Source organism: Prenolepis imparis, unplaced genomic scaffold (genome assembly GCF_030444845.1).
Source record: "Prenolepis imparis isolate NDT839.2.m4 unplaced genomic scaffold, iyPreImpa1.0 SCAF_11, whole genome shotgun sequence".
Lineage (NCBI taxonomy): Eukaryota > Metazoa > Arthropoda > Insecta > Hymenoptera > Formicidae > Prenolepis > Prenolepis imparis.
In genome coordinates this window covers 5183189-5200638 of record NW_028141169.1, presented here as the reverse complement: position 1 = coordinate 5200638, position 17450 = coordinate 5183189, and the positions used below count along the sequence as shown (strand labels likewise).

Below are 17450 nucleotides of genomic sequence, written 5' to 3'. Positions count from 1 at the left end.
CGAAGCTCTCGAGGTATGTAGTACACGTAATGAGTTTCGACTCGTTCTTCGCAGAATCGCCATATTTTACGGATCGAACGAGAAGCTTGACAACGCCATTGTGTGCATTGTGTTATTTTTCGACGGTTCGTCGAGCGTTTTTGGTAAAACGATCAACGCTGGACTTGGCGACTTTTCCACTGCTGTCTTATCGAGAGTCTGATATCGCGCTGAAACAACGAATCACTGCAGCGGGTAACGTTTATTCATCAACTCTCCGAAATACTTGGCCTCTCTCTAATCGCGACAGAAATTCCACGCGTCATGGCTTTGCCGAGATACTTGCTTCGAATATTTGTTGTTTTTATATTGAGATAGACGCAACGGATACGTTATTTACGTTTAGGAAATCCGTTTTAGAAACCCGAAATTATATTGCTACTTTTCTTGGCCCCTCCCCCTTTTCCTCGTAAAATGTCGCATTGATGCATTGGTAAAACGCATTGCTGTCATAATGCATATAAAAACTGCTGCATAGAATCGATTTTTTTTATTTTTTTCGTTATTATTTTGCAGATCAGACGAAAAAAATCCGAATCTGTTTCAAATTTTTGAAAGGTCAAATATTTATATACCTTAGTAAATAAAATGTGTGAGATATTACAATATTTATATATATTTTGGATTGTGTGGAATTAACACACATAATGATATATGTAATTTTTACATATCTTTCTAATTATTATTTTTAAAAATTAGAACATTTTTATAATAACATTTTAGTCTCATAGAAGAATATATATTATTCAGAATACATTTTACTTACAATTAGCCTTATAAATATTTTGAATTGAATATTTAATTAACTAAAAAAGCAAAGATTTCATTATGTTGATTTGTCGATTAAACAATTTGAAACATCTATAATATTAAATAAAATATTAAAATTTAATTTTGATATATTGAAAATAAAAATGGAGCAATTTTTATGTGTAATGTAAATATTAATTTTATATAACTTTGAAATACATATCTAAATAATGTTCACACACACACACATATATACACATATACACACACATATACATTATCCAAATAATATGAATTCTTTGTATTCATTTTTTTCACATTTATAGTATATTAGAAAAAATATACATTTATATATATAGAAAATAATATTGTAAAGAAAAATAATAGAATAAGAATTGATATTACATATAATTATTCTCTTGACATATTATGAAATATTATGACATATTTATTATTATTACATATAAAACTATTGACTATTATTTTATATTATTTGTTAAGAATATATTCTGCACTTATATATGCAATAAAATTAAAATTTTTTTATGATTGAAAATGTAAAATAATTTTTTTTTTGCAGAAATTGAATAAATGTACAAACAGCATGTACAGCAATAATATTGATCCTTGGGAGCCTGGCTATGGGCCAGAAAGAAGAAGTCATAATTCCGATTATGACTATCGCAATGACTATGGAAGCAACAGATCGCCAGAGTATTCGGAACACCGTGATGTCGATCATCGTGATAGAGATCATCGAAGTCCAGACTACAGAAATCATCGTGGAAGAGACAGGGATCGTGAAAGAGACCGTTCAAGGGATAGGAGAGACCGTAGCAGAGACGATCGTGATCGCAGCTATAGGGATCGCGAAGATCGTTATAGGCAAAGAGACAGGGATTCGGTAGAGCGGGACAGAGATAGAGATAGAGACAGAGACAGAGATAGAGATCGTTCTAGACGTGACAGGGATCGGGATAGAGATAGGGACCGTAGGGGAAAACGGGAGGATCGGGATCGTGATCGCGACGATGATCATAGTCGGGAAAGTTTGGACTTTGAACACGACCATGGTCGTGCCTATAGCTCGTCTATGGAAGGGATCCACTACAAATCACAATCGCCCAACAACACCATAATGATACGTGGGCTCGCTCAACATATTACTGAAAATGACGTAGGTTGTCAACTTTGTGGCTTAACATATAGTGGCCACTCGATGAGCCAGCATTATAGAGCATGGCATCACTATTATTATGATGTGTGTATCACAGGTGCGGCAAGACATCCTCAATTGTGGTCTCATGCCTAAGGACATCAGGCTGATTCGGAAAAAAGATACAGGTAACTATTGCATTATTAACAATTTTAATACATCTTTATGATGTAATTAAATCCTACATATGAACGATCCTAGACTGTTGTAATATTATTGCCTACTATGAGATTTATACGATTATTATTTCTTACAAAAAAATAAACAGAACGTGCAAGAAATTATTTCGGAATTTGATACAATATAAATAGATAGTAGTGAAAATTATATATAAAATTTCAATGAATTTCTTGCAAATGACTATTTATTTAATTTTAAGAACTTTTGTTTGTACTATACTATACTAGTATCAATTTTCATATATCTCAAAATTTTAATTTGACTATCGACTATTCTTAAAAGGTAAGTTTATAAAAAAAAATTTATAAGATTTTAAGAAGAGAATAGAACATTAGATTACTTGCAAAAAAAAAACAATATAAGAAAGAATTCAAAAGTTTTAAATTCAGTGTGCACATATAATTTTAAATTATATCTACCAACCAAAGAAAAAGCACGTTTTTTATACGTTTTAATAGCAAATTCTTAACTTACAAGTAGGATAATATAACTTGTAGTTATAATTATAGGGATACATAATAATTCTTCAATTAGAGTACCCTTGTGTGTTTTACTTTCAGACATTACATCTATAAGATGTTATTTTAATAGTAATACAACTATTCTTTTATTTGGTAATATGAAGACTCCCAAAGAAAGGACAAAAATAAGTACTTCAAAAAATAAAAATAAATTCTTCCTCAACTTTAAAACTTTATATTTCAAGTAGAAGGAAAATAATCTCTTGTATTGCTATTAAAACAATGTCTTTTTCATTAAGCTTTAATTTGATTTACTTACTACTACTACTACTATTATTACTATACTACAGACTATACGATATATAAAGACGATTAATATACATCCGGGTTTGCGTTTTTTTATTACATCAGCATCATTTTGTTCGCGAAAATTCCTACATCGTTCTCTTCCGTGATAGAAGGGTAAAAGAAAAAAAGGCCAAGAAATTTTGCCTTAGCTGGGTTTTCGCGTTTGAAAAAAAATTTCCCGTAAATTAAATATAAACTATACCGATGCACGAAATATAAATCGATGAACTGCGGTCTCTCGCACGGAATTCGTTCTGCTGAGATTTAGGTAATATGGAAAATGAAAGCGAGCGACGAAGCGAAGAGACACACTTCGTTTGAAAGTCTCGGTCTGTCACAATGGTTGGTGCTGTGATTGCCTGCCCTCTCAGAGTAGAGACCCCCAGGCAATAACGTGGATTAACTCTGGATATGTGTGTATTTGCTCTGTATAGGTGCTTCGCGAGGTTTTGCATTCGTCGAGTTTAACGCGACTCAGGAGGCCGCACGGTGGATGGAGATGAAACAGGTAGAACGAAGTTCGGTCCAGATACCCAACTGATGCGTTGTGCCACCGACTGCCCCGTGGCGGCAAGGCACGGTAACGCGGCCCTCTGGCCCTTCCCCGTGGCCACGGCTGTGCACCTATTAAGCTAACTCTACCGTATCTAATTATTTATCTAGGAATCCCCCACATATTTTGCAGACTTTTTCTTAACTCGCTCGCATATATATATATTCGCGCAGATATTAAGTTCACTGAGAGATACACCTATTTTTCGCCGCGTCGCGTGCTTTTTACTTGTCCTTTATCATTTAAAAAGAAAAAAAGTTCGTCAATGACATAACGATGAAGATCGGAGAAAGGGTCATTCCAGTCGTCTTTTATATATATCGCGTCTTTTTGATCGTGCATTGTATTCGGGCATGATTTTTATGCTAATCGCGTTATCCGCTTTTCCGTTTTGACATTACTTGTATCTTTGCTTCTTCCTCCCGTTTCGCTTGATTCTTGATGCGATTATTAATGACGTTCTTGAAGTTATATTATAGAAATTGTGCACGAATTTTTTATCATTTCCATAATAATATTTACACACGCAAGTGATCGCGCGTGTTGTTGCTTGCTTGCATTTTCTTATGGAAATTTAAATATTACGATTGATCTTTTTATCATGAATCGCGCATGAAAACAAGTCGGTCTGCAAACGGTGTGGAATGGCCCACATTAATAAGCCAACGAGGCTTTGTTCGCTCTCGAGACAGAAAGCTATGAAGTAGAAAACTATAATATTTCGTCAACCAAGAAGGAAGTTTACGGGAAAGACAAGAGGCCTTAGGAAGACGTTGGACGGGATAACACTGAAATTCTCTGTTTCAGGGAGTGCTGATGCTGCAGGACCAATATCGCGCATTGATGCAGTACAGTATACCGAAAGAGTGCCATGTGGATAAACCGCCAGCTAAGAATACGCAGGATTGGCACTGTGTTAAGGTTTGTGTCTGCTTTGTTTCTGCTCTTCCGTAGAAATATATGTATATATATATACTTATTCATAAATAACAAAATGCATTCATTCTGTGTACAGTGTGGAGCACACAATTTTAAACGACGCGAGACTTGCTTCAAATGTTCCGCCTCGCGAGCGGAAAGCGAGGAAGGCGGAGAAGGCAGCGACGAAATCAGCCCGCATCCCACGAACACCGTACTTCTACGGGGATTAGACGTATTAACGACCGAGGATTCGGTTCTGCAAGCGATGAAGAATCTGTCATCGATGCCGATACGCAGTATTCGTATCGGTCGCGATTCTCTCACGAATACATCTCGGGGAGTGTGCTATCTCGAAATGGCCAACGTAGTGGACGCGATGTACTTGCACACTGCACTCACGAAGCAAGGACTGGTAGTCGACGGTAGAAAGGTGGAGATAACGTACTGTAAGCTTCATCAGATTAATAACGCGAACGCGTGGAAATCGAACGATGCCCAACCGCAGAGGTACACCCTGGACGACGTCGCCCAATTGGCTGAATACAGTGCCAACTTGTATGCCAAAACGCCCGCGCAAAAGGCCCATTATCTTCAGTATTATACGCAGTACTATCAGAATCAGATAATGCAAGGCTCGGCGATCACGTTGCCGTCTCTGAACCAGACAGATAGAGTGAACGCGGCCGCGGCGGTGGCACAGTCCGCTATACAACAATTGCAGGCGTCTAGGAAGTTAGGAGGCGATACCGACGACGTGAAGGGACGACCAACCCCTACAGCACCGTCTAGTACTACGCTAGCGAGTGGAAGAGTTCCTGCACACTCTAGCGATGGAAAAGTATACTGTGAGTTTTTCTCAAGAATAATGCTATCTAAATTATTATTATATAATATTGTATATACTATATTATATTTTATATACTACATATTATTATATATTATTATATACTATATTAGATAATTGAGAACTATAAAATCATTTCAGCTGTACCGGACGTCAGCACTTATCATTACGATGAATCATCTGGTTACTATTATGATCCCAGCACGGGATTATATTACGATCCGAATTCGCAATATTATTATAACAGTCATACGCAACAGTTTCTTTACTGGGACGCTGAGTCATTCTCTTATCAACCGGCTAAGGTAAAAACTTTAAAAGGAAAGATTCGTATACGTCATGAAATTAATTTAAAAGTACTAATATGAAGGACATTTTTGTGTTTTATAGACAACTGCGAGTACTACGCAGGGTACTGCAAGTACAATAACAGCGATGGCAAGCGGTACAGATTCCGTGAGCACGATTGGCAGTCAGGCTACGACTTCATCAGCCGCTAGTATGACTCAAGAGGCGTCGAAAGAGGATGAGAATAAAAAGAAAGACACCAAGCAGGATAAAGTGAAAGTGGCGAAGAAGATAGCGAAAGATATGGAACGTTGGGCTAAGACATTGAATCAGAAAAAGGAAAACGCGAAGAATAATTGGAACTCGGAATTTGCCGGCGTGGACGGTAGTCAGGGTATCGGTGGCAGCGGTGCGGCGGACGCGGGATACGCCATTCTGGAAAAGAAAACTATCGCGACTCCTTATCACGAGGACGAGGATCAGAGTGGTAATGGATTGGTAGCTGCTTACGGTGGCGGTAGCGATACGGAGGAGGAGATAGAAGATGTGCAACAGGAGGAGAAACAACATACCGATTGGAGTAAACTGGCATGTTTACTTTGCAAACGACAGTTTCCGAGTAAGGAGGCGTTACTCCGACATCAACAGCTGTCCGATCTTCACAAGCAGAACCTAGAAAATTGGTATCAAGTACGCGGTCTAGATCCTAATGATCCACAGCAAAGGAACAACAAATACAGAGACCGTGCTAAGGAGAGGCGTGCCAAGTATGGCGAACCCGAACCACCGCAACCCAATAAATTGAAAGAGAAATACTTAAAAACCAGAGTAGAGGAGATGTCGGTGTCTTACGAGGAGCCTACGCGAGCCGGTATCGGATCAGACAACGTCGGCAATAAATTATTGCAAAAAATGGGCTGGAGTGAAGGGATGGGCTTGGGAAAATCTAATCAAGGTAGAACGAGTATTATTGAAGCCGAAAGACGTGTCCCTACGGCCGGATTAGGAGCGAAGACCTCGTCGTATAGCGCATTACCGGGCGATACATATAAGGATTGCGTGAAAAAGATGATGTACGCGCGATATCAAGAACTGTCTGACACGTAATAGGTAAGGTATACAGATATATATATACACATACACACACACTATTATAATAGATTTTATATATACATATAAGTATACTTGTACTCGATTTTTTCCATAGATACATAATTACACACGTATTGTTATCATTCGAATACTGTAGCTACACTTATCAATAATTGCACAGTGATAGCCAATTCTTGAAACTGTGTGTACACTTCATGCAATATATACGCATTTCATACATTCTCGTATCAAGTTCTGCTTCAAGATAATGGCATATTGTATAAATTTCGTTTTCCTTTTTGTAATATGTAAAAATACAGTGTACTGTCAAGATACTTAGAGACACGTATGCCATTTTTTACTTTTATTTATATAACGACGGTCATACTTGTGAAAAAAAGAAAATATCCTCTGATCTTTTTAATTATGTTATTTCTATTTTTGTCAAGAGTTGTAATTTTTGGTATAGAAAAAATGAGACTCTTGAAATAATTGATTATGAGTTGTTATATCATTGTCCAATGCAATAATGTTCTTTGCCAAGAATAAAATATGTACAGTGAAGTATATCAATGTAAGTATATACATTGGTAGAAAAATTTATGGCGAATGATTCTAATAGTGAAAAATTCTCTTTAAAATTGTAAGCAATACAGAACATCATAGGTTAAATATTTTAAACCATAATAAAATATTCGTTGACCTAATAAATGATTTGTACGAACAGTATCACTTTAATATTGTTATACATTATTAGAAATACTCGTACTTTTTTAATATGTTCAGGAAATAATACATCTTGCTTCGTAAAAGTACTGTGTTAATTTCATGATGCTTCTGTCAAAAAAAAACGTGACCTGTTATTAATCAATATATTTCAATTTATCTTTATTAATGCATTTTATATTTATTATATCATAACAAAATATAATAAATTTCTTTAATCTATATAATTATATCAAGTTCAACATAAAGATATTTTTGTGGCCATTATATTTATTCATGTATACATATACAGTTTTTTTTAAATGCATTTTACATTATACATACATATTTCTAACATTATTCTTACAATTTATTGTTATTTTTCTAAAATTATCGTACAAAATTTATGTATTTAATAACATCAAGAAAAATTAATAAATGTACATGCGCGACATATATATATATATATATATATTATATTATATTATATATATTATTGTTCGCATGTTGAAAACACGTAAATATTTTCTATATACGTTAAATTTTCTAAACTTGCTTTGTCTGACTTTTGAAGGAAAACATGATTTTCCTTAAAAATCTCTTTTTTCTAAAAAACAGTTATGATCAAGTAACAATATTAGTAATAAAAAACAAAAAGAATTCATAAACACAATCATAATACAGTCATAAAGTCTGTCAAAGATTATATAAAGAGAAATTGTTTTAATAATTTTAGAAAAAATTATCTCTCTATAGAAATATAAATACATAACAGGATCAGGATATATTTTTAATGTATAATTTATAATCAGTTTTTATATTTTTGGGGTTTATTACAAATTTTGAATATGATGAGGATATATATTTGGAATAGAAATAGAGATATGCTCTTATATTGAGTGTATACATATATTAATATATGTATACATATATAATATATACTTTTCACAAAAGTCAAAAAAGTAGAACACACTGGAATATTAAAATGTTTAATATTACTTTTTCCTTTTTTTTTTTTTTTAGTCATACTTTAAGCTTAGTAAGACAATAAAATTTTATATTGCATTGTTTTAAATATATTTCTTATATAATATATTATATAATATACAATATTTCTCTATATTATATAATATACAATATTTTTTGAAGTATTCACAAAATGTAAGTTATATCACGCTACATATTTGATAATTATCTTATTTATATCTACATTTCCATTTCTACAGTCATTCTTTCTTATTTAATAATAATAAATTAATACATATACATGTTTTATTGTTTTATAATACTTCATTGTGGTAACAATACGTTATATAATCATTTGTCACTAGCTCATCTTTATTATATTCAGAGATCATAAAGCAAAATATTAGGTACTTCTATATTATGTGATTTACAATTTATGGAAAAGCGGAAACTTGTAAGTCATTATTACAACCATCATTAGTAACTAAACGATGTTAGGGAGAATTTCCTCTAATTCAATCTCATTTAAATATTTATACAATATTACAAAACTTTATCTTATAACAGAAAAAGTTTATTATATCTAAAATAATTAGGAACAATCGTAATACCAAATCATCGCATTATAATATAAAGATATATATTAAAGATCAGAATCTTTTTGAGCATGTATAAGGTGAGTATTATATATTGACCAAAGACTGTAATATACTTTCTATTATGAAATAGATTTTTATGCGATTAAATGCAATTTTCTTATGTAAATATGTTAAAAATGTGATATTAAATGATCTATATATATAGAATGAAAGTACATTATGTGTCTTTAAATGATATTGCTTCTTCTCTTATTTGGATAAATCACATAAAGAAAAAGTGACTTTGATTACAGTCTTTAATTCTTATTATATTAACTATATAACTAGATTATTATCTTTTGTACAAACTGTTAACTAATTACAAACAATTACAATACTAATGCTATTAAAAACATTATTGTGAATGTAAAAAATATTGCAAGAGTTCAAGATTTTTCAAATTCTAATATAAAAATGTAGTAGTAGTATTTCAATCATCACTAAAAATTGCAAGACTTAATTATAATGTGCTCTATCACAGCATGTCAGCAATTCTATTTGTTGATTTATAGAAGATATGTGCAATATACAGGGTACCCATTTCATTTTTTACTATCAAAAATAAAAGGGAATACCTTGTATATATGTTAGATAAAAAAAAACCTACATAAACATTACACATCAGCTAAAATCCAAGAGTATAGCGGACGCAATTGATGGTTCAATACTCGATATTCCAAATTGTTAAGTCCATCAGTATCGTATCTGCGAGCACCATTTTCCAAATTTGCGAATCTTGCGGTGCTGGGTGGTTCTTTCTTATGTGATAACATGTAATACTGCGCCACATTGGGTCCAAAGCGCGTAATCTGCAAAAAAAATCAGCAATAAATAATTTGTATAAATCTATCTTCTCGCCACGCAATTATATATACTGAATATTACACTAAATTCGAACCTGAAAACCCCTGGACTGTAAGCGACTGTGAAAGTCATCGTCCTCTCCGCCCCAGCCGTAGAAAACGTTGGAGAATCCATTCACCCTTTCGAATTGTTTTCTCGTTAACGCTATTGCACCCCCAAACAGGCCTGCATAAGGCAGATTGTATCGGAAAGTATTTACACTGGAGCTCATGTGTCTGGGCATTTTGGTGCACGCGTAGATATTGTCAGGATTCTGCGGTATCAGATCCACGTCCTGGAAAATGAAACAGTGAAAGTCGTTGATCTTGGTGGCCTCCGCGTAGCCGACGTTGAAGAGCTTGGCGCGATTGAACTCGCGCATCGGGCTCTGCTCGATGACGAATATCCGATAGTTCAGGTTCTGCATCTGCAGGAACGGGTGGATGTAATTCATGAAGACGGCCAGCTGACTTTGCCGGTTGCGGTAGGGCAATATGATGGCGACGTTGAAGACCGGATGACAGTTGAGGGGCTTCCACTGGCCGCCCGGCAAGATGCCGAGTCGTCGAGCCATCGCCACCGGATCCTCCCGGGGATGCTCCTCCGGGTAGAGCAGCTGAGAGGATCGTCTGCCGCTGACGGAGATCATGCAGGAGTTGTCCCTCGGTGGATACGACCTCTCCATCTCGTCGTATATGTTCTCGGTCTTGATGTAAGTGTAATGGGAGGCGAAGCGGGCCGGATGAAGGCAGTAACATAGTACGATTATCGTCGTCACCGTGTAAGACAACCCGCGCGCGTAATCGTAGAAGAACGCGACGAGCATCTTGAAGATATTCACCAAGTTCCTCATTTTCCTAACCTAAATTCCAACGTCAACAAACATTAATATGTATTCAATACGAGTGATTCTTGAAGGGATGCGTTAGAATCGCGATGCTTGCTCTTCTCCGGCTTTCGTATAGACACATGCGTGCTGGTCGATGGTCTCGGACGAGAAAAATTTTGTAAGAAAACACGGGACAGAATTGACAGATCACCTGCAGACGACACGACAGACGAGCTGCACCGATACGCGCGCATGCGCAAATAATCTAATAGTTCTAGAATGTAATATATATTTTTAATTATTTTTAAAATATATTATTTATATTTTATATTATTATTTAATAAATGTTTAATAATTTAATATATATTATTTAATATAAATATATATATATATAATATATATACATGTAGGAAATGCTAAAGAAGAAAGTAAATCATCATAAATTATATATTAGTTTTAACACTTTATTTAAACCTCTGTTAATTGTTAACTTTGATAATAGGATTTATTCATTACATAATTTATATTGTTATTTTGAAACAATACACAAATAGACCTATAGATACCTCTATATAGGTGAGTTCTGTTTGTACGATAACGTGGCCATTGCTATTTTATATACATTTGTCAATGAACCAAGATAACACGGGCCGGTTTGTTTGGTTTATTAGGTATATTAGGTATATTAGGTATATTAGGTATATTAGGTATATTTAATTGATGAAAAACATCCAACACGTCTTCCATAAATTTATCCATCATGGCGCGAGTGTGTCCCGGGGTTGGTGCTAATCTTAATTTCTCTTCGCCCTTTGGAACAGTGGGATAATTTATAGCTTGTACATAGTGTCCTTTGTCATTTAATAAATAATCTGCTATCTGACTGCATAACAATGGATCTCCGATCTGAAAAAGAAACAAACATATTTGTCATTAATTAATGATTATTTATGTTGATCAATTTTATATTTTCATAATCACTTAGTTACAAATTACTTTTATCGGAATAATATGTGAGGGCGATCGTTCGATTGGAAGACCTGCGGCAGTAAGAATAGACTTCATATAGGCCACATTGTTCTGATGAAGTGTCCGTAATGACCTGCCTTCGTTCGATGCCAAAATGTCGATGGATGTCAAGGCTCCATGCAACACAGTGGGTGGTAATGAAGTGGTAAAAATAAAACCAGAAGCATAACTTCTTATCATATCTATCAATTTCGTAGAACCAACAACGTAACCGCCTACATTGCCAAATGCCTTTCCTAAGGTACCGGAAATAATATCCATCTTATTCAGTACACCATCTCTCTCGCCGATTCCAGCACCCGTATTACCATACAAGCCGACCGCATGAACTTCATCAATGAACGTTATCGCGCCGTATTTATGCGCGACGTCGCATAACTCTTCCAACGGGCAAACATCACCGGTCATGGAATGCACGGTCTCGAATGCCACAATCTTTGGCACGCTTTTATTTACTTTTGACAAGAGCTCTTCCAAATGCTGGACGTCATTGTGTCGGAACACATGTTTTGGTACGCCACTGTTCCTTATGCCTTGTATCATAGAGGCATGATTTCCGGCATCGGAAAATATGTGACATCCTGGCAGTCTTTTTGCTAGCGTGAACAAAGTGGAGTCGTTGGCGACGAAGCAGGAAGTGAAGAGCAAACCAGCGTCCTTCTGATGCAGCAGCGCCAGTCGCTTCTCCAACTTAATATGAGCGGTAGAATTGCCCGAAATGTTTCTCGTGCCTCCAGCTCCAGCACCGAACTTATCTAAAGCTTCTCGGACCGCATCAATTACCTCAGGATGGCGCGACATTCCTAGATAATCATTGGAGCACCAAACGGTAATGGGTTTCTCCCCGTATGAATATTCTAAAGCTGATGGAAAGTTTTCAGCTAGACGATTCACTTTCTTGAATATCCTGTATGAATGATCTTTCTTCTTTTGCATGATTTGGTCATGGAAAAATTCTTCATAGGGAAAAGGTGCCTCTTTCGTTTGATTATTATTTAAGCTAATAACATCTTCTTCCATTGCAGGATTGACTTCCTTAACAGCGTTCCGTTCTCTGGACAAGAATGGGCATTGATTTTGTATAGACTCTGGAATTGATTGAGGCTCCTCTGACATCGTGCTGAATAATCTTGACATTACCGGACAATGTTGCCGATAGTTCATTATCAGAGATGGTCCATAGTTGCGAACATAATTTGTGGACAAACGAGTCAAGAATGGGCACGGCATGGCTTTCAAGAAATCTAAAAAATACATAGATTTATGTAATACATGAAATGAAAATAAATGAATCATCATTAAATATGTTACATATTTTGAAAATACTTTACGACAGTGTATTCTAAAGTTAAATATGATTGGATAAAACAAAGTATGTAATATAATATATATGAAATAAATGTAATAAATGTTGAATGTATAAAGAAAAAAAAACGAATAAAAAATAGCATGATAATGCAATCTTATCTTAATTGATCGTGACTCGAGACAATTGCAAGAATATCCGATCTCTTGGGAGTTGCATAATTTGCACGCGAGAAAATAAATGGAAAAGCAATTACGTTAGATAAGTAGAGTAATAGTAATTATGTAAGTAATTATGTTTAAATAGAAAACAAAAAATTGAATAAAAAAATCGCAGTAAATCGCAGTCGGTTGTACGCGAGATGGAAAAGGAGAAAGTGACAGGTTTCCGCATGACACAGCACACCTGTGCCTGTGTCGTACGTCTGCAGGTAGTTGATACATGAATATATACATTACCTTTCGTGACGTTAATGATATGATTGCTACCACTACGTCGGACGTATTGGATCAGCTGAAAGCAAGAAACGTGAACGATTGAACGTTGCCTTAGTAAAATCGCTCTTGAGAATATATGACGAAAGATTTTCGAATGAGAAAATTCAACTAGTTGAAACGAGCGAAGAAGCGAATCTCTCCACGTCCGAACAGCTCGGCAACTGGCCCGCTACTGACGCGATGACCGATGACACAACGAACGAGGAACGAGCCGAGAGCCGAACGAGTACTAGCGTTTGCAAAAACATCAAAACGCGATCTGGGAGAATGTCGATTTCAATTTCTAAAAGCCAAGGTGTTGCTTTGACCTCGTTCAATCGTCGTGACCCAGCGATGAGAAATGATTGGTCAAATCGACGTCAATTCGACATCAATTCGACCAAATCGACGTCGATTCGATCACCATTTCTCACTGGGGATCTAATGATTGAAAATAAAGTTCCGGCCAAACTTGGATCGGAATATTATTATATGTTACGTATAATGACTAATAATGACACATTCGCGTTTACTATTCGTATTTTTGCGCATTTGAAATATAACACCATCTCGATTATGTAATATAATATACCTTAATGATTGATATGTATATAATTATATATGATATGCAATAATAATTTTTTATTCTTCACATATATATAATGCAAAAAATTTATACCTTAAAGTGTATATTTAAATGTTAATTGTGAAAAAACTCGGTCATAAAGTTTATGATAATGAATAACAAATAATAATGATATGTACTCGACCATTTTTATTAATTTTTTTATTCTAAAAATTCCATAATGAAAAAGATCCATATAATGTCATACCATTTTTAAAATTAGAATTATGTAAAATTATGTAGTCTTGATATTATGAAAATCAACTGCTACAAAATTCATATATATGCGATCTAGGTTCCTTTGACAACAGACATTTAATATATTGTAGATATTTTTAATTAAGAATTTGTTCAAACATTAAAGAAAATACGTATTCCCACACAGTTGTTTATATTATTGATAATAAATAAAACGGTATAAAGTGTATTTAAGAACTTATATTAATACAGAAAATTGTGTATTTAAATTTAATTTAAATTAGCCTTCCAGCACACAAATCTTTAAAATAAAATAATACAAATGACCAAGTATTATTAATACTTGTATTCATTATCATATAAACTTATGACCGAGTTTTTTCAGTTTTTTAGTTGACAATTATATATATGTAAATGCACACGCGCAATTGTACTTGAAATTTCACATTTACATAATTTATTCTGACCACCGTGTCGCATTTATGATTTTTTTATTTAAAGAAATAAACGATACATATTGTAAAATCGTAAAAATAACATTTTCCATAATAATTCTATTAAATCTTTTCTTCGTTGTCATCTTACAATAAGACCCATACAGCATGCATATCAAAAAGATAAATGTCTTTTAGATATGCAAAATGTATAGGGAGAGTATCTATATATCTTTTCTTTACTTCATTATTTAGATTAAAGAGATTACTTTTTTCTAATGTCGATTACTTTTAATTACAGCTTATTTCTTTAGGTGTATTTATTCTCTATCTATTAATACTTAATTTATAGGAACAAATATAACAGGAATATGTATCTGTCGATCTGTCTAATAAATTATTAAATATTTGATCAAATAAAACAATACATCTTAAAATAAAAAAACTTACTATTTGAGAAACTAAAATATTTTTAAAAAAACAATCGTAATAATATATATATACACAATTAATAGCAATAATAATACCGCCAGAATTTTAAATTTAAATCGATATATAAATCGTCTTAACTTACCATGCTGATTGGCAGAGGTAAACTCGCGGACGGGTCGTTGAGGATTGATGATTTTTCCTTTAGTTCGTGAGAGCGAGATTTCTTTCAATTAATATTACTTTTAATTTTGCTTTTGATTTTAAATTTTATTTTTTTATATTTTTTTTTAATTATTACCGTAGCTACAATATACGAGAAGACTCGAACAGTTTGTGCGTGAAGTTATTTATTTGACAAGTCGTATTTCTTCGACTGCTAACTTCCTTTTCAGACGTTTCGAATCTTAATGAGAGAGCGACTGGAATATGGAACGTCGTTGTCGTGTTTCCTTATTTTTGCGATCTCATCATTGATACGCGCCGATCGACCAATAGCGAAACGTTACCTGCTATTCACCTTTCGTTTTACAATGACATCAGCAACATCTTGTTAATATAATTTGTTACTATAATATTTGAATTGTAAAATAGACATCCTGTTTCTATTTTACAAAAAAAAAAAAAATAGAAGTGACATAATATAATACATGTCTCTAATACGTTCTCTTCTCTCCCACCAATAATTTGCTCTTCTGAAATAATATTTATTATTCCATATCTGAAAATGCCAAACTTTAAATAACTGGTAAAAAGCAAAAAAATGTTTTTGAAAGTCTGATTACACAGTGATGCTAATTAAAATAAAGATTACTATGTGAATATAAGATTTTGAATCTTCAAAATCAAGTATTTTATTGTGATATTCTCTTATCAACTATATTTTTCTTCTGAAACAGATTATTTTTGTACAATAAAAGTTTATATCAATATTTCATTTGTATAATTTATTAATATTAGAATTATAAAAAAAATATGTACTATTTCATTATTATTTATTAATATCAGAGATCCGGACTGAAACAAAATTAGAGTTCGGTTTCGGTTACGGTTTAATAAAATAAAATAAATAAATTTTCGATATTTTTTTATATTTTTGCATGTATTTCAAAACATTTTTAAAATAATTTATTTTTAACTGTATTTTGTACTGTACTTCAAGGAGGCAGTTATCATGACATTTCCGTCATATTTTTTTTTTATTACAAGATATGTCTATTGTATGCATATGTTAATTGCATTTAATAAAAAGCTCATAATTAAATAAGAAAGAACAACATGGAAATACCGGCTAATATATGATGATGAGATGTTCTAGGAATTTCCTCTTGTAGTGTATGTTTCCTTTTCAATCTGGGAATCCCATCAGAGATGAAGAAGCATATATATATTTCATGTCAAAGCTTTTTTATTTTGCCTAGATTATTCTGGATACTAGAACAAAAGGTTATAAATAATCATAAATTATAAATGAAATAGAAAAACTTCGAAAAAAGAACACTTTCTTAAATGAGAAATAAATATATACCACGAACTGTCAAAATTGCCAGCAATTTTTACGATGTATAATAATTTTGCATACAAATTTTTTTACGTTTTTCTGCAGCGTAATAATGTATAGAAAAAAAAAATGCGTAACAAAAAAAATCACAAATGATTGCTGTCATACAATTTTTACGTTAACGTACGTTCTTTGTGTTTCTACACGCACAGTATGAACAAAAATGTGATAAATGTCAACACAGAAGCAACCAATTAATTTCTATTTTATAAATTATAAAAGATAATAATTTTTTAGGTTAGAAATTACAAAACAATTATTTACTCCCTCTACATGCTATATCCGGAACATTTTAGCAAATTTTTGCTACAGTTGGTAATTAAAGTCAGTTTACCATCAAATGGTAAACCTTCGATTTTATTTATGCTAAAACAAAAGAGAGCGAGAGAAAGTCGATTTTAAGTCGCACTTTAAAATGCGCAACTTTCAAATATTGCGATGCACTCGACAATCTTCGTCGTAATCAGTGCTAAATGTCGCGATAAATCGTAAGTATATCGAAAATCAAAACGCAGCTGTGACAGATATTCATTTCAATCGATTAAACGACGTGCAATTTCCATTTTCCTACGACTCGCGCCTCACGCATTTATTATCATTTATTGCACGCACTCTTATCCATATTTTACACACACACACACACACACACACACACACACACACACACACACACACACACACACACACACACACACACACACACACACACACACATATAT

General features: G+C 33.6%; 3 protein-coding genes across 5 annotated transcripts; 1 reads left to right on the top strand and 2 right to left on the bottom strand.

Moving 5' to 3' along the window:
- The first annotated feature begins 13 nt into the window (after positions 1-13).
- On the top strand, positions 14-7814 carry LOC145942524 (RNA-binding protein 5). Its single transcript, XM_083049338.1, has 8 exons — positions 14-234; positions 1370-1966; positions 2064-2133; positions 3429-3502; positions 4355-4468; positions 4563-5313; positions 5454-5617; positions 5703-7814. Exons 2-8 carry the CDS (start codon positions 1394-1396, stop codon positions 6705-6707), a joined length of 2751 nt encoding a protein of 916 aa, XP_082905464.1. The 5' UTR covers positions 14-234; positions 1370-1393; the 3' UTR covers positions 6708-7814.
- A 754-nt stretch (positions 7815-8568) lies between these two features.
- LOC145942978 (beta1,4-N-acetylgalactosaminyltransferase B) lies at positions 8569-10936 on the bottom strand. The gene is made up of 2 exons (XM_083050159.1): positions 9900-10936; positions 8569-9810 (listed from the first exon to the last, which is right to left on the bottom strand). The coding sequence occupies exons 1-2, from the start codon at positions 10695-10697 to the stop codon at positions 9616-9618; spliced, it is 993 nt and encodes a 330-aa protein (XP_082906285.1). The 5' UTR covers positions 10698-10936; the 3' UTR covers positions 8569-9615.
- Positions 10937-11112: 176 nt separating this feature from the next.
- Positions 11113-15865, bottom strand: Alas (5-aminolevulinate synthase). 3 transcript variants are annotated; one of them, XM_083049943.1, is made up of 5 exons: positions 15472-15865; positions 15316-15372; positions 13467-13521; positions 11670-12946; positions 11113-11579 (listed from the first exon to the last, which is right to left on the bottom strand). In XM_083049943.1, exons 2-5 carry the CDS (start codon positions 15316-15318, stop codon positions 11301-11303), a joined length of 1614 nt encoding a protein of 537 aa, XP_082906069.1. In that variant the 5' UTR covers positions 15319-15372; positions 15472-15865; the 3' UTR covers positions 11113-11300. The 3 variants fall into 3 exon arrangements, with proteins under 3 accessions (XP_082906069.1, XP_082906070.1, XP_082906071.1); XM_083049944.1 differs by lacking the exon at positions 13467-13521; XM_083049945.1 differs by lacking the exons at positions 15316-15372; positions 15472-15865 and having other exon boundaries at positions 11670-12756; positions 12843-12946; positions 13467-13489.
- Between the last annotated feature and the right edge of the window lie 1585 nt (positions 15866-17450).